Source organism: Crocodylus porosus, unplaced genomic scaffold (genome assembly GCF_001723895.1).
Source record: "Crocodylus porosus isolate Cpor-Errol unplaced genomic scaffold, CroPor_comp1, whole genome shotgun sequence".
Lineage (NCBI taxonomy): Eukaryota > Metazoa > Chordata > Crocodylia > Crocodylidae > Crocodylus > Crocodylus porosus.
Window position 1 is genome coordinate 10,047,989 of NW_017728915.1, and position 17,555 is coordinate 10,065,543.

General features: G+C 42.6%; 1 protein-coding gene and 1 long non-coding RNA gene across 3 annotated transcripts in view; one reads left to right on the forward strand and one right to left on the reverse strand.

Annotated features, from left to right (window-relative positions):
* The window catches only part of LOC109310503, a 137,412-nt gene that overhangs the window by 118,021 nt on the left and 1,836 nt on the right, over nucleotides 1-17,555 (forward strand). The window contains exons 2-3 of the long non-coding RNA XR_002101223.1: nucleotides 10,637-10,700; nucleotides 17,335-17,462. This is a non-coding gene — a long non-coding RNA (uncharacterized LOC109310503). The remainder of the gene's footprint in view (nucleotides 1-10,636; nucleotides 10,701-17,334; nucleotides 17,463-17,555) is intronic.
* The window catches only part of SLC6A2 (solute carrier family 6 member 2), a 117,317-nt gene that overhangs the window by 40,264 nt on the left and 59,498 nt on the right, over nucleotides 1-17,555 (reverse strand). For both annotated transcript variants that reach the window (XM_019535696.1, XM_019535695.1), the window contains exons 4-8: nucleotides 17,305-17,443; nucleotides 15,594-15,728; nucleotides 7,736-7,839; nucleotides 2,778-2,902; nucleotides 1,887-1,999 (exon numbers count right to left, since the gene is read on the reverse strand). In XM_019535696.1, coding sequence (XP_019391241.1) covers nucleotides 1,887-1,999; nucleotides 2,778-2,902; nucleotides 7,736-7,839; nucleotides 15,594-15,728; nucleotides 17,305-17,443 — 616 coding nt within the window. The remainder of the gene's footprint in view (nucleotides 1-1,886; nucleotides 2,000-2,777; nucleotides 2,903-7,735; nucleotides 7,840-15,593; nucleotides 15,729-17,304; nucleotides 17,444-17,555) is intronic.

Consider the following 17,555-nt stretch of genomic DNA (forward strand, 5'->3'; position numbering starts at 1 on the left):
TGCTGTGGTGACAGTGTCATATGTAGACCCACCCAGGGTTACAAAATGAAACTAGCATGGAGTAAAATTCAAACTAACAAAAGGAAGATGTTTTTAATACAGTGTGCAATTGAAGTATAGAACTCATTGTTACCAGACGTTGTGGGTACTAACAGTTTAGCCATATTAAAAAAGGGATTGGACAAATTCTGTGAACCTCTATTTTTCTTTTTAAATTGTAACCTATTATCCCAGGTCATTGTTGCCCTTGGAGTATGTTGAACTGTTCCCCTCTGACTTTCATGTTTGTTTACGACAGAAAGATATGCAAACAAAAAAGCCAGATCAGATCTTGCCTCAAGCTTTTGGAATAATATTCCTGATCTCAGCTTCACAGTTTGATTCAATCTGTAACAGACCTGAATTGGAATCCAAAAATGCAAACACTTATTTGCAGAAGACTATCATAGCTTCCTTTATATGAATACTTCTTTCTATGGTCTTGTTCTCCTTGTTTATTTTCCCTTCCCCTCCCATCTCTGAAAACTTAATTAAGATTTTATTCAGTGAGCGTTTAGATGGAGCGCTTTTGTTTGGCATGTCTTACGATGATCTCCTAGATGGAGCGCTTTTGTTTGGCATGTCTTACGATGATCTCCTAGATTTAGATTAGACATTCTGAACTAGACAGGACAGTTTCTTTTTTCTTGGAAGTTCTTAGTTTGGAATAGTTAAACACTTCTTGTAACTAGGACTAATGCCTATTCACTGCTCTGTTCTTTAAAAGATCATATTTGCTTTTCCCAGAAGTAAATTAGCTTTTTAGCTGCATGTAAAAGGAAGTCTTGATGCCTCTTTGGCAGGGGACAAGATGGATCAGATACTGTTAGAATATTTCTTGCATGGTGAGGTTTCTTCAATATTTTTAATCTCAATACAATATGAGCCTTCACTCTGTAGAAAATGCAATATTCTCCCTCATGTGGAATAACATCCAGGTACCCAAATCTAAACTGGAATTTAACTGAAGCAGGCCTTCCTGTGGCTCATTATTTAACCATTTTCATTAGAAATCTGGCAGACAATCCTGCACACATTGGGTGTCTTTTGAAAGATAACAGTATAAATACAATTATATTTTAAATGAATACAGTGAAGCTATTATATAACATTTAAGCTTGCAATAAGTTCCATATTAGTCAAGTAATGAAAGCATTTGTGTCATGAGTACCCTTTCATTATGCCATGTAAAATAACAAACAAATTAAAAACACTGTAGAAAACAAGTGCATCACAGGCAGGCTCAGGCCTCTCCAGGATGATGAAAATCACCTTATGGTCTCTTCTGACTGCAATACACATGTGCTTTACTGCAGAAGTGACTTATCTCCACAGTAAAGTGTCACCGTCTACATGTGGGCAGATATTAGACCACAGTAAATTAACTAACTCCACCATAAAATAGTACTGTTGGGGTAAGTCCTATCTTATGGTAGAGTACTTAACTCTGCCAAAATGCACATGTAAATGGTGATGGGGGCTAGCCTGGGCACAAGGGTGCTAAAGTCCAGGGACTGCCTGCTGCCTAGTCCCTCACTTTAAATCACCCTGGTTTCTCAGCCAGCCCCTCTGCTGCCCTGCGCCACCACTCAGAGCCCAGGGCTGACCCCACAACTCGCCTGCCAGCCCAGAGCTGCTCTGCCCCAGCTTAAAGTGCTGCAGTCCCAGGCACATGTGTAGACACTGAACCTTGCAGCTATCACATCTCCTTAGTAAACACATGTAGATGCACCCAAAGAAATGAAAAGAATCCACAGAATGGGGCTTTGACACCTAGTGGAACCAGACTAATATCTCCCTAGTTATTAAGGTTATAAAATGACAAGGTTGGACGAGAGGATACCTACTGAACTGTCAATGCCCAGTGTAAGCAGCATTATAAAGAACACCACTGCCCAAAATGTTGATCCTGAAAGGGTTGAAATGGCTTCTGGATAAATGATGAAAACTAAACCAGCCCCTGAAAGGCAAAAAGAAAGAAAACGTGTTACTAAGTATGGCTTTTCTTACAGTTTCCTACCTATCTTATATTGGCATCCATCACTATAGTATTTGAATCTCTTTTCCTTACTTAGTTTACTTGTTGTGTACACAACTCAGGGCACTCAGTAAGCCATATTTAGAGCTGAACTTTTGTTTCATCTCTTGTAGGACAATCCTTATCAGAGTGGAGATATAGCTTACTAGATAAAATTAGTCATTAGTAACTAGTCATTTTCCAGCATTGTTGCAAAGAAGGTATCTTACAATATGTGATATTAATGTTGAATAGACAGTCCTGCATGACACGCATTGCATATGGCAAAAGGGAATTACAGAACTCAATTTTTAATGTGCTGGATTTAAACCTGGGTAACCTGCTACCAGAGCAAATACAATGGGCAAGCTCACCAGAGACTGAACAGAACAGTTTTTAGGCAGCAAAAGGTAGACCTGGCCAGTGTACTTTTCTTGAGAGATTACATTACCTGCTACAGAAATGATACTGTGAAGTGTTAGACATATCTAGTAAGGGGCTATTCAACAGAGCTGGGACTAACTGGCACCTTGCACAGTCCACTTTTCAATAAAGTGTTTACATATGTACTTTAATTTTGAACGTGAGTAGGTTGTCTCATCTGTTCCTCACTTTGGTGAGGTTACTCACATGCTTTATGAATTAAAACAGATCTGCAGAGCAGGCATTGGGGAAGTTGGTTACATTTGTTTGGAAAACCGGTATAAAATTAGCTTCCTACCTTCAGTGGCTACATCTTCAATTTTAACTTTGTGCTCATGAGCCATGTAGCCCAATATGGAGAAAATTGCAAATCCTGAGATAAAGCTTGTGACACAGTTAATTGTGCTAGTCAGCAATGCATCCCTATAATATTGGAGAGAGAAAAGAACAATCCAATGAAGAAGAAAAATGCTTGAGGAACTAGGTATGGATTATATTACAGTGTTAGTAAGGTTGTGGTGAAAAATGCTAATTAAACAATCATCCTGATGATCCAAAGCTCATACCAGCATACTGTGCTAGGAAATAACACATTTATTTCCTAATTTGGTTTTAAATTAAGATGCATAAAAAAATACCTTTCTTTCCCCCTCTACCCCTCAAAATCCTATATTAAATGGTAAGATGGTCCCTGCTGATGGCCATAGAGGAGCAGGAAAGGCCTGAAGTGGACAAAGGGCTATGCAGGGGTAAAAATTTACTAGTGAATAACAACCCATGCCTGAGCTTGCGCACATCTGCAGAGTATGTGAGGGGGCTCATGTTTTTTTTAGGTTTATCAATCTCTCTAACATCAACTTTGGGTCATACTCTTGCCTGGGTAATAGCGGAATTTCCAATTTAACATGACAATCCCAGCTTTATAAAGGCTTACGAGCTTTATAAAATTTCACTGTTATCCATCTTTTACAATTCCAGTGAGCTACTGATGTTTGCCTAATGGTGTAATATCAAACAAGCAGTGAAAGGAATGTGCAATTCTTCTGACTTCAGCAATGTTAGGAATAGAACTGTGGGAATAACAGATTTTTTATTTCACTGATAGAGTGACCAAAAATGAACAAAATCCCGAGATGGAAATTTTGAGGGGTTTTTTCCCCCCATGAAGTGTTTTGTGTTTAAAGCTGTTGTTCCACCACATTAATTAAAAAAAAAAGTTAATTTTGAAATCAAAACACTGAAAAAATTAAAATAAATCAACAAAATTTAAAACATTTAATCTTCAAAATACCAAAATAAAAATATATAAAAAGGATATTTGAGTTAGTCATCTGAAAAGGAACAAATGAAACAAAACATTTAAATCTTCCTCTTTTTTCAGATGAAACTACTCCCCAAACCTGACCTAAATTCACAACTAGTTTTGTACCCCTCAGCCACATGCCTTTTTGCAAATTTATTGTTCCCCCATTTCTCATTTCCCAAATGGCCTATCTCTAGTCACAAATCCCATTTTGGAATGGATAGCTTCATGCTTTAACCTTTGGTATGAAATCCTCTAACTTTGTTGGCTTTTGGTTAAACTCAGATAAATCCAAACATTATTTCCAAAACAGGTAATTTTTGTAAGGAGATCCAGTGATGTTCTTCTGTTGGTTAAAACCCTGAGAACTGGAGGTCTTGTCACTGTATCACTCTCTAGCCCAGTGATTTTAAAAAAAAAAGTCTATGCAGTGGCCGGAGTTTTCTTATCTGTCACACAAGGTTGCCAGCTTTTTGGTATTCTGGTGTGTGTATAGACAGTTCAATCCTACTTACAGTAATTTCTCAGACATGGCTCCCAGAGGAAGACTGCAGAGCCTGGAAAGACTAAATCAGGCTCAAACATGTTAAAATCATCAGATTTTTTCAGGGAAGGCTATGCTAAGTACTTGTGAAACATTACGGTCAACATTATCATTAAACACTTCCCACAATTTAAAAACATTCACATGAAAGTAGCCTGTTCCGTGTGGCCAGTAACTTATATGATCAAGTATCAGCTTATCTCAATTCAAGTGATATTTTTAAGTTGAAATAGATCTCCATTTAAAATCCTGTTTAATTCATATGTTTACAATGCATCTACAGAATTTCAGACCTTGATTCGCTGTTGGATTACTCCAGTTTTACAACTGCATAACTTTGTTTTAGTGGAGCTACTCTCAGATACAAGTGTTTCAGTGTATTGGTGAATCATGCCTTGTATTTGGAAGCATGACAATTTTCAATTTATTTTATTCTACTTCAACAAGGGCATTTCCAATGGAATTAAGATGACACTGACATAATTTGCAGTTATTTTACCAAAATGTGGATTCATTTAAGTGTCAATTGTCTTCAATTGCAGCTTGTTTATAGCATTAAAGATAAAACACATTATTGTAGAGACACAACAGATTGGTGTTTCAAAGGAGAAGTGATAATGGTAAACAACCTCAGACAAGCATAATAAGATCAGCACAATTTAATGTAATTTTGTATGCTGCCTTAAGGTAGTTTTTTAAAAAAGAAAGTTCATGGTGTGCTCCTTGTTCTGTTTCACAACAAATTTACTCAGGGTACAGAATAAAACAATTATACAGGATGAATCTTTAAGACATTTCCTAGGAGTCTCTAGGATGAATGTTAATCTAATGGTCAAAAGCAATAATTGCCACTTGATGTGATACTTATTATTGCATTTTACCTGTAAGATTATTAACTGTATTAATGTCACATAACAGGAATATCCACTTGGGAATCTAAGGGTATGGTCAAGCTTTCATTTGTAGTGCTACACAAGTGTTTCTGCATTTTGCAGCATTAGAAAGAAGTAGTGCTATTGGCATGTACAGGTGTTCAAGCCCCCTGGCTGGACAGCTATAAAATTGCCTCAGAGTTGAGCTGTCTAGCCATGGAGCTTTTGTTTTGTTCCCCGTCTCCATGAAAGTCTGTCAGTGAGGCAGTGAAGGCAGAAAGGGCTGGTATCAACTAGCACCATGTGAAGCTTCAGGTGCTTATTTGATTTGGAGGAGATTTGGCGGCCAAATGTCTGCATCCAAATCTAATCAGGAGACCAGTGAAAAGATCTGAATCAATTTGAAACTCTCTGAAATTGATTCACAGAGTTTTGGGGATTTGGGTAATCCCTGCTTCCTGCCACAGGAAGCTGGACCTGGGCTCCATGCTAGTAAGTAGGGGACAGGGGAGGGGGGAAGGGACCATGGGGGACCCCCTCCTCCCCACCAGGCCTCATCCCCTTCCTACTCTGTCAACCCCCTCCCCCCCCATGGCTGTCCCACCTGGCCCCAGCTCCCAGGTTTTTTTTAAAAAAAAGCAAAAAAGAAAAGAGCCCCGCACTCACTGGCTGAAGCAGCAACTGTCAGGGCATCTGGGGCTCATTGCAGAGCCCTCCTTGCAGCATGGGGCAGTGGGGGGAAGTGGGAATTTCCCCCCTGCTCGGCAGTAGCCAGTGAATTCAAGGCTTTAAAAAAAAAAACAAACCCCCCGGGATGCGGGGGCTGGGCAGGGCAGCCATTGATGGGGCTGGGAGAGAGGGCGGGGGATGGGGCCTGTTTGATTCAAAGATTTAGCCGATTCAATGGCAGCCACATCTCCAAATCAGATTTGGTCTAATTGATTGGGGCCACTGATTCGAAATCACTGAATCGAATCGCTGTCCCCCGAATCCTTAAGGAGACGATCCTCCAAGGCCAAAGAAAGGTAATCCCAATGAGGGTCAAAGGGAGCAGGAGGGTACACAAGCCTCCATGGCTCACCAAAAGCATCCAGGAATGTCTCTGTGCTAAAAGGGAGGTGTATACCCATTGGAAAGAAGGGAACATCACCAGGGATAACTACACTGCAGTCACTCGGGGATGTAGGGGGGCAGTCAGGAAGGCCAAGGCAGAGATGGAATTAGGGCTAGCTTCCCGGATTAAGGATAATAAGAAGTCCTTCTTCAAATACACAGGGGGGAAAAAGAAGATTCCGGGTAATGTGGGGTCCCTGCAGGATGCGTTGGGGAATTTGGTCATCACACCAGATGACAAAGCTAACATGTTTAACGATTTCTTTGCCTCTGTCTTCCTAAGTAGGGACCAGAACAGTCACCTCCCTGCTGGGCCCCCCTTGGGCCCCAGGAGAGGCACACCTGGGCCAAGAGTTAGTGAGGAACCAGTTAGGGAATTTCTGGAGGGACTGGACTTATTCAGGTCAGCTGGTCCGTACGATCTCCACCCTAGAGTTCTAAAGGAATTGGCCGAGGTCATTGCAGGACCCCTGGCACGGCTTTATGAGCACTCGTGGTGATCTGGTGTGGTGCCAGAGGACTAAAAGAGGGCCAACATGGTTCCCATTTTCAAAAAGAGGAAAAAGAAGGACCTGGGAAACTATAGGCCAGTTAGTCTTACCTAACTATAGGCCAGTTAGTCGATCCTAGGCAAGCTGTTTGAGAAAATTATTCTGGCACATATCCACAAGGGGCCTGCAGGGGACTGCATGCTTAGGGGCAACCAACACAGGTTCATCAGTGGCAGATCCTGTCAGACCAACCTGGTGGCCTTTTACGATCAGATCACCAAATCATTAGATGCAGGGGTAGCAGTGGACATAGTCTTCCTGGACTTCCGGAAGGCTTTTGACACTGTCTCTCACCCCATTCTCATTAAGAAACTGGGGTACTGTGGTGTTGACACCCACACAGTCAAATGGATCACCAACTGGCTGGAGGGCCGCACCCAGAGGGTGGTGGTGGATGGGTCCTTCTCAACCTGGAAGGACGTGGGCAGTGGGGTTCCGCAGGGCTTGGTCCTTGGGCCTGCACTGTTCAACATCTTCATCAGGGACTTGGACAAGGGGGTAAAAAGCACCCTGTTCAAATTTGCTGATGACACTAAGATGTGGGGGGACGTGGGCACACTGGAAGGATGCCCTAATTATCCACCAGTAATAAAACCACAATTTGGTGACAATTAAATAGACTCTGTAGTGCATATTACAGTTGTAACTAGTAGTTCTGTGGCTAATAAAGCAGCAGAAAAGTAGAAAAATATGTCAATTTATGTGTATGCATCAAAAAAAAACTTACATGTTTGAAAAATTAGATTCCATTGCAAATTCCTTATATTTGACTGAAACCTATAGTCAATTCACAACTGTATGGCCAGTATGTAAATAAAGTTACAGTCTGAAATTTAAAGCTTTTCTGTCACTATGAAAAATTGACTTTCTTACCTGTAACAGTTGTTGTCAAACTTATTGTAACTGGCAAATGCAATTAAAACTCCAAACCCAGCTCCTAAAGAATAAAATATTTGGGTGGCTGCATCAATCCATACCTGTACAGAGAGACCAACATCAAGAACCAGGTCATAGGCTGTAATCAAGTATTACATGAATTCAACTCCAAAACAACAGATGAAAAACTAAATGTGTGCATTGTATCGCTACTGGCTGGCTCTCTTATTGAATGATTAAATGATTTTTCTCCAGTTTTAAGGCAATAAGCTTCCTTCTAGTTCAGGGTCAATTTGGAATGCACCGTCAGAGAAATAAAAATACTTAACAGGTCAGGATTTACAGACTTTCCTTTCCCCATAAAACAGCTTGTGACTGTAATTATATGATGCTTGCTTCCTTCAGAAGCTGAAGCTTGATTCACATGCTATGAAAAGGATCATCTAAGGAAACTTTGTTTTCATTATTCATTCATTTGGAGAAGCAGAAATTATTCTTTTGATAGTCATTAAATTCCACTTTGGCTGGAATTAAATTGCTTTACAATTGCCTAATCTGAGTAAAATAGTTCCTAACACGTTTTAAGAATACTGCATTTTCTAGTTCTCCCCACCTCTTCTTTTCCTCCTTCTGTATACAGACAGTGGCTGAAGATGATGATGGGGGTGCTAAGCTACTGCAGCTGGAGCCTTGAAATACAGCAAAGGGTGTTTTCCAGTCGGAGCTGAATTTTTTTCATCCAGTGCCATAAATAAGCTCAAGTATACTCGCCCATCAGGGTTTGCTGAAAGATCATGGGACTCCACAAGCCTGGCTGGAGCCATGGGTTTCACCTGCTTTGGGTTTTCAATGAAGAACTTTCACACAGAACTATCTTTGGCTTATTCCAAATAGAGAGAATTTGTCTCTGCCCTACTGCCATGTGCAAGGGAACCAAAGAGCCAACAGTGTGTGTTGTATACCCAAAAGCCATTTCCCAGACTACTGATGCCTGTCAGATTTGCATGGATTTCAGCTGCATTTGGATCAGGCCCACTGAGCAGAAAACAGTTTAACTGGATTTTTAAAAATCCTTCACAATGATGTATTAATTGAAAAAATATGGTATAGAAATCCTAGCATTTGCTTATGTTATTGTATAAGCAAACATGCTGGGCATCTATGACATTCCAAAATTACAGCTCATGGGCAAAATATAGTTATTTAGGAGCACTAGAAAATTAGGGACCCAGCTATCACCAATAATCTTTTAACTTTTCCAGGATGCCTTGATATCAGCTACTATTGCTAATTATAGTCCCCAACCACCCACTCACTGGAAAAATTGCAGACTATGCAAGTACAAGGAACTGTACACCAGAAAGTGCTTACATTGCTTTTTGATAGGTCACTGACAAAGTTGTTAAAGAGACCCCTGCCACTAGAGTTTTAGCTATTACAGGCCTTGTTATACCTTATGCTATAACCTACACAAATATTTATCAATGTTAGTGCTAGTTTGGAGCAGTCATCCTTAGTCTAGAAGCTTTCTCTAAGTATCCCCAACTTGCGCAGCTATGACTTGCTACTAGGACCAGGTACACACATTACACTTTACTAGTATAAATGATCTCCAGAAACTGACCTATACCCATAACAGAACAGGATTCTGGCACACACAGATTGGTCTAAAAAGGGCAGAACCCCCTACAGATGGCAGCTGGGTGAATGTGTGTTCTGTTCACTACCCATCTAAACTGCACTGCTTACAGAAACTGCATAACTTAGATCAATTCCACCTTGGGCTTTTTGAATATATATACCTAGCCTAGAGACCTGGTGAGTCCTGGGACTAGGAGTGGTAGCTGTGCCTTGCCACTAGAGGGCTGGTGAACCAGGACAGGCTTCTAACCCTGCTCTACAAGTCAGGGTGTGAGAGATCCTGGGATACTGTAGGGCTTCAACTTGGGTGGCACATCTGTGGGGAGTGGCCACACAATGGAACAGAAGCTGGGTAGTATGGATCAGAGGAAATCTTGCCCTGAAGTGGTGTAAATTTTAGCCACATAATGAGTCCTTAAAACCACTTTAATTTGTTAATGTGCAGACAATCCAGAGGTTAAGAGTTCCGGGAGCCACCCAAAATTACTGTGGAACAAGGCCCTTACACTAGATCGGTGTTTGGGACCTAACTCAAAAGTCTTTAGTGTATACTTAATACTTGTTGACTTCAGTGAGTCCCCCCCATTTTGTATAGGAATGGAGTTAAGCATGTGCTTATGGGTTTGCACAACTTGAGCCTGCCTTCTAATTCCTTGTGTTATTCTAGTCAGTTGGTATGGAAATCCTGGCGAGGAATAAGCAGCGTAAATTAACATTTTGTGCAAAACACTTCTTGTAATAAACAGGATGCAACACAGAGCTGGGATGTGGGGAGCAATTCTTTTGCAATTTATGCTGATGTTTCTCTGTTAATTGCAGCAGAGTATCTTTTGACTTATGGCATTATCTAGTTTATTGGATGGTTTGCTATTGGATTTTTTTTTTTTAATATCCATTCCAAAAAAACATTTTATAGGGGACTGTAGCCAGTCTTTCATGCCAAACTTCCTTCCAGCTTATTTTTATTACTGTAAGTTTTGCGCATATACATTTTCTTACATTTGTGAACTGGAAGAATTACTGCACAATGCAGAGAGGAAGCACTGTTTGAATCCCCAGATACAATATAACTTGCAGGAAATTTCTTATGACGTGCGAAGGTGTAAACGTCCCCTTCCTGTCCTAAATTTCCTAATCGGATTGATTTCATTCAGCATTCATTGCTATTTTTTTAAATTGTGAAACAGAATTTTAGGACATGTTTTAGATCATCATTTATAAGTGACTTCCTTTGATATTTTTCCCTTTTGTTGCTAGTCTTTATTGGAAGAAAAAGTTAATAAGTCAAGGACTTGCAGGAACACACTGACATAGCACCAAGGTAGGAGTCAAACCTCCCAGAGGCCCAACAAAGATTAAACACACAAACATGTCAATAGGCCCAGCAGAGGGCCCAGTTTCCTCACAAGAGATGATGAAGAATGCCTAACATGACAAGCTACTCAGACAACTTCCCTTTGTAAGCGGTCTTGCATCTTTCACCGTCCTGCAAGAACTTTTTTTCAAATTTTTGAAAAATAGACTCTTATAAACAGATGATTTTATGGCTTGCCAACAAGAAGGTGTAGAAAAATGAACCTCAAGAGAGTAAAGTACAATACAGTATACCATAAAATGCAGAAGCCTTTATGTGTATTGAGGTTCAGCTCCCCAGCTGTTGTAACTCAGCATAGTTCCATAAGCTTTCAGCTGAGGATCTAGCCTGAATAAACATTCTTCAAACATCATTTAAAATGGTGAGGAAAGTGAAATTTCTCATGCATTCCCCCTTGCCTCTGCATTTTTCTACACACGAATGCTTGTATATGTATACATGCTTCTGTATAGTGTATGGTATACAGAAGCATGCTGCACTGGTGACTGTAACAGGTCACCCTCCCCAGTGCCATCTTTTGCATTATCCGCACCCTATGTGGGGCACCCTTGGAGTCCCCTTAAGGTTTCTCATGTCCCACTCTCTAATTGCCTGCCACATCTTGATGGAAATATCATCTTGTAAGCAGGAAACTGCCTATTGCTTTTTGTATGTTGGGGTCCTCCGCCACCACTGGCCTTGACCCCAGTCTTTCTTTAGCTGGGCCATTTAAACCCAGCAGATAGGGTTGGACTCTGAGGCTCTACCTTTTTAGTCATGGGGCTCGTGGCCCTCCTTTTTGCCCCAATCTGGAGCCCAGCCTCCCTGACCCAGAGGCCCGTCCACAGGCCCCACAGCCAGAGGGTCACAAATTCAAAGCCAGTCAACGGCCCCGACTCCGCTATCCCAGTTGCACCCCAGGTGCACCAGGCTGCCCTGGCCTTTTAGGATTGACCTCTGGTGCTGGGCCTGTGCCCCTGAATACTGCACCCACACTGGTGCCAGAGTCCCTATGCTATAGTAGGGTTCAGTGAGGCCTCCTCCTTCCCCAATAGCCCCACCCAAACCACCAGTGTTATTCAGTAACAAATATGAACAGCTCTATCCATGGGCTATAACCACCACTGAAAAAATATAGTTAAAGAAGGCAGCACACCAGCTTACATTTACTCAGGGGTTCATGCTTCTGATCCCCACTGTTGGCTACAATCCTTCTTCTGGGGTTGCTGCCACTTCTCTGGGGTCCTCAGTAGTTACCCTCCTCCAGCCTTTGGACCGCTCACCAAGCCTCTCTGTGGAGCTCTTACACACACTCCTTCCCCTTCGGCTGCTGGCCCCCTACTGCTGTCCAGCTCAGGGTTTTTATAGTTCTGGCATGCCCCCTTTCAGTAACCTGACTGGCTGGCCTGGTTCAGCTCTTAACCGCCACTTTACCAGCACTTTACCAGCATGCTGTGCCCAGAAAGTTCTGGTTTTAAAGGGGCTGATCTGCCTTCTGGTAACAGGGCATGTTGTTAGGATCTGGATTTTGACCACTCCAAGGTAGACTAAATTGAGATGTGGGATTTTCATGATCTGCTACACTACAGTGTCTGTGAGGGAACCTGAATATTGATTATACATCATTCATAATAGAAACATGACTAAAAAGCAAATAAACAAATTAAGGAGGAAAGGAATTGTTTGAAAAACCATATACAAAATGGCTCTGGATTTTAATATTCAGGCTGCCTATGGACTTTGTCTATATTCTCAGTTATTCAGGAAAGTGAGTCAAGTAAAGTAAAAATATGATGAGATTAGAGGGCTCCTAGACATAGGAGCTATTTAGAGAATAGGGGCATGTCCCTGGGGAGAAGGAACTGCTATGCCAATTCATTTTCTTTTTATGACATTTATATTTACTTTTCAATGGTATGTCTGTTTGAAAAGCAGTTAAGATTTTTGTATTGGCCCATGTCAAAGGAATGCCTTTGCTTCTGCATGCCAAGGTAGTGCTTAGTATACTTTTAAATAAAAATAATTAAAAAAAAACAAGTCTAGAGTTGAAAACTGTGGTCATTAGATCCCTGGGCTCTGTGAATTTTGAAACACTAGGGTTAGGGACAGGAGTTACACATAAACTAGTCTAAGTGATCAGAAACTGGTGTAAAACTGTAACGGAGCGTAAGTTCAGTGCACACAAACCAGTTTCAAAATGGCTGAAACTGGTTTAAGATAAACCTGGCTGAATGTAGTATCAGACTTAACTGATTTAGGTCAGACTGGTTTATGGAACTTCTGTCCCTGGTTTAAGTTAAATCACAGTCCTCCAGCATCCCAGCATGCTTTGCAGCCCTGGGTGTGGCTATGCTCTCTACTCCAGAGAGCAGGGCTGCCCCCACCCCTCAGCTCTCTAGCCTGAGCAGGGGCAGGGGCATGGCCAGACGTGTAGCCCCCTGAGACAAAGCATTATTCCCCCTCCTTCTACTGTGTGACTGTGACCTCTGTCAACCATTCCCCCCTTCCCAATCCAGCAGCAGGGCAGGGCAGGGAGCATGACCAGAGTCAGCTGGCATGGCCCCTGCCATCCACCTGCCTCACCAGCTGCAGGACTGAGCCCTGCCAGTCTGTGAGTGCTGCTGAGGGTGGAGGCAGATGGGCTAGCCCAGGCTGGGCTGCCAGGGCCTGACCCTTCCCAGCAGACAGCAGCTCAGGCTGGGGCCGCAAGGGCTGCATGGCTCCCTGTGTCCAAGCTGTGCATGGCTGTCATGGAGCACAACTGGCTGGGAAGGACCCCATGGGGCCAGCCTGTGTGGGCAAGGTTCTTCCCAGCCCGCTGCTGGTTGTGTGACAGCCTGGACTGGCAGCATGGGTGGGAGCTAGCTGGGGAGTGGGTTTTCCAGGCCAGATCAGAGGTGCCAGTCAGCCCTGAGCCCAGCAGCCACCACCATGCCCCCTGTCCTGTGCAGCAGCCAGACCTGCAGGTGCACAGTCAGTTCCAGGCTGGCAGGAGCTATTCTGCCCCTCTTGCCTTCAGCTGCCACAACTATGCCATACCACTTTAGGTGGCGGGGAGGGGGACAGGAAGATTCAGGCTTGTGGCTTCTGCCCAGTGAGTGGAGCTTGGGCTTCAGTCCCCAGATGCCTTGGAAGGTGGAAGGCATTTGGGTGAAAGGCATCCAGGGGCTACAGACAGAGCTCCATGTGCTGGGCAGAAGCTGCTGGGTCTGGCAGGGCTATTTTTCTCCCCTCACCTCCAGCTGTGGCTCCCGCTCTTGTTGCAGAGTGTAGTACCACTTGGGATGGGGGAGCTTCCTTTAGCCTGGCAGCTTCAACCTGGGTTGGGCTGAAGGAAGCTCCCCCAGTCCCAAGTGGCTTCCTCCCTGCCCGTCCAGGCACAGCCTGGCTGGGGTCTGTACAGGCCAGAGTGGGGGTTTAAACCCCACAAATCATACTGGCCATGCCCCTCAGGTCAGCTTCCCATCAACCTTATGGCTGCTGCAAATGGAAGGGAGGGCTGCTCTAGTGCCCCCCAGCTTCCAGCCTGAGCCACTACAGGCTATATTTGGTATGACTGGCTTACATAGCTTTTGAATTGCATTGAAAAGTCTCAGTCATTACAAAGTGCTGTGAGATGATTTGCACTGAATTAGTCCTAACTTATTAAAGTTATTCCTTATTACTATGAGGCAAATCTCAGTTCAGATACTTACCCAAATGCTTAAATGCCTACTCAAACCAGAAATACTTCTAAACTGGTTTCTTTCCATGAAAATTTTCATTTCCAATGAAAAGCCATTTTCATAGAAATGCATTTGTTCCAGTGACAAATGTCATCAGTCATGGTTTTTATTACTAGTGCTTGGCTTAAATCATGATTTTGCATTTTTTTTAAATCATGAAATTAAATGATTTTCACAAAAATGCAACCTGCAACTTTTGTTCCCCATGAACTGTCCATATCCCAGCATTTTACTGTAACAAGATGGCTGCTGCACACTGGGGAAAGCATTCCCCAGCCAGCAGCAAAAGCCTAGCAGCCTGGGGGAAGGGATTGCAAAGGAGATGGAGAGAGCTTGAGCATGGGTAGGGGATGGGGCTATTTGCTCCTCCAAGTGTGAAAACTGGGGGTGGGGAGGAGGATGGTGCCTGGGGCCATCAGCCAAGGCTGCCCCTGGTACCAGGTAGGGGAGGAGCTGTTTGTTCCTCCACGGCAGAAAACTAGGGCACTGGGACTTGGGGGTGGGGGGAGGGAACACATGTGGAGGAACAAACACCCCCAGTTAGGGGGCATGTGGGGAAGCCACAGTCTAGGTGGAAAAAATGGTGGCCCCCACCATAACTGAGCTATGATATTAGCAAGCTGGGCCTTTAATTTAAACCAGGCCCTATTTATTATATTATAGCATCTGTTCAATCTAGTGGTGCAAAAAGCAGCTCTTGCTATCTGAGTATTTCCCCAGCTTCAGGGAGCTTTCAGCTGGTTCAGCCAGTACAGCTACCTTTTGCACATATTCAAACAGGAAGGAAGTCATGATAGATAAAGGTACAGTTAGAACATGTACCTTTTTTAAGGGATTACTTGATGCTAGATTACATTGGAACAGCCCCAGGGTTACCTAAACTATTATAGTAATCACAGTGGTACAGATCCATTCTGATAATGGCTTCCCGGTGCTCCCTTCAGTGGTAGAGAGCCAGCAATTCAGGGCATTGGAGAAAGCTTTCTAATGTTCTTGTAGAGACACATATATAAATATTTAACTTTAGAAACAAATACTAACCATCTAGTAGCATCTTCCATCATTAATTTGGAAACTGTCAGGGGTGGTGGTTATTATTTTGATACAGGAAGTGAAAATGATGGATAAAACTTACTGTAGCTTCTTTTAATCTTCTGAAATCTATATGTAGATATGCATTTATCCCATTGTATGCACCAGGCAATGTTATTCCATGTACTAACAATACAAATAGTACAACATAAGGCAAAGTGGCTGTTATCCACACAACCTGGAGGTAACAAACAGACACAGAAGTTAATTAAGCACCAGGAAATCTTATAAATATGCTACAGAATATTGCTCTCCCTATAGCTGCTTATTTCTCATGTGTAGAGAGGACCTCTTTACTATTTATCATATGGTAGGGGTGTCAAATTCATCTTGTGCTCTGGGCCCATGAGCTTCTTGTGTGCTGGATCCAGCCCTCGACCCAGGGTTGTTCCAGCCCGGGCCATGCAATAGGGGCGACAGCTCTGGCTCAGACACAGGGCATGTGATGCAGCTCCAGCTTTCACCATGTGCCCATGACAAAGCTGGCACTGCAGCTGCTGTATGTCCTATGTTACAGTTGCAGCTCCACCTCCAGCATGGGGCATGAAGAGGTAGGGCCACAGCAGTGACAAAGGGTGAGGTGACCAGAAGGTAACTGGGGCCATATCAGACTGATTACTATGTCTACTAGGGCCCAAGGGCCCCAAATTCTGAGGCATGCCACTCCTCTGGGCCACCCCCCACCCAACTTCTGGGCAACTGGTAGCCTGGCAGGCTAGATAGAGCAGCTCTGTGGACTAGATATGGCCTGAGGGTTGTATGCTTGACACCCCTGTCGTAGGGTACATTGTTTTTATGAAAAACACAGCTCAGTCACACTGACAATTGTCTCATATAACATTATATGAGCATGCAAGTCTGGGACTGGTTTGGCAAAGAGAAGACATGTTGAAGTGACTATTCTAATGTGTGTATCACACTCCTAAGCATGCTCAGTGTGAACTATTTCCATAAGTATGAACTATTTCCATGAGTATGAGGAGACACTAAATTATGTTTGACATAAAAATGAGAAAGGGTATATAGTAAGAGTTCTTAGTTGTTTACCAAACTGAGATTTTTTGGAGGGAAAAAACTGCATTTGTGACTCCAACTCCTAATGTGTCTGTCATCATCCATTTCTACAAATGAATGCGGTACAAACTCAATGTGCAAATAAGGAAAAGCTGGGAGTTAATCAAAATATACAGTGCAACTGGTGTCTTGATTCTATAATTGTAACAAAAAAGACAAATATAAACCAGCAATGCATTAATTCATAGTGGTTTAAATTAAATCAGAAAGTATGAAATTTATGGGTTGCTGAGAAGTTTGAGGTGGCAGCTAACACTTCAGAAATAAAAATAATCTGAAATTCAAAGGTTAGTAACACCTTTTCAGCTAGTAGGTTTTGTCTAATGTCATCATCTCAAACTATTCTAATGGTGTGACAAGTAAGGATCCAGGTTTTTTTTAATGATTCTTGGCTCCTAAGGTATTTCAGGTAATTGCTAAAATCTTTGTCAGTGATAAGGTGTTTACAATTTTAATGAATGATTATTAATTAAAACCAAAGGTCCATAAGCACTAAAATAAAATGTTTATCAAGATTTGTAAAGAGCGAGAGATGCTCCTACATAGGCATTCAAAACCACATAAGTTCAAAGGAAAAGATTCCCATTTACTTCAGCGGTTTTTGGGTCAGACCACTACTATTTCATTTTCTAAAAGAGACAAAGATGATGACTGATGTGCAGGGAAAATATTAGCTCTACCTTTCCCGATGTCTTTACACCTTTCCACAGACTGAAGAAAAGAATTATTACCACCACCAACAGGCATAATGCTAGCTGCCATCGAGGTGAGCCAAGGTCATGGATGCCATTGCTTTCATGCAGATGTAGAACTCCTCGTCTAGACCGAAAGGGAAGAGGTAAAGAAGTTAGGTCACTGAAAAAATGTTCTGCCTCATTCACTGTGCTATAGGTAGGAACCTATTTAATTCATGATTTTGAGGAAATTGTGA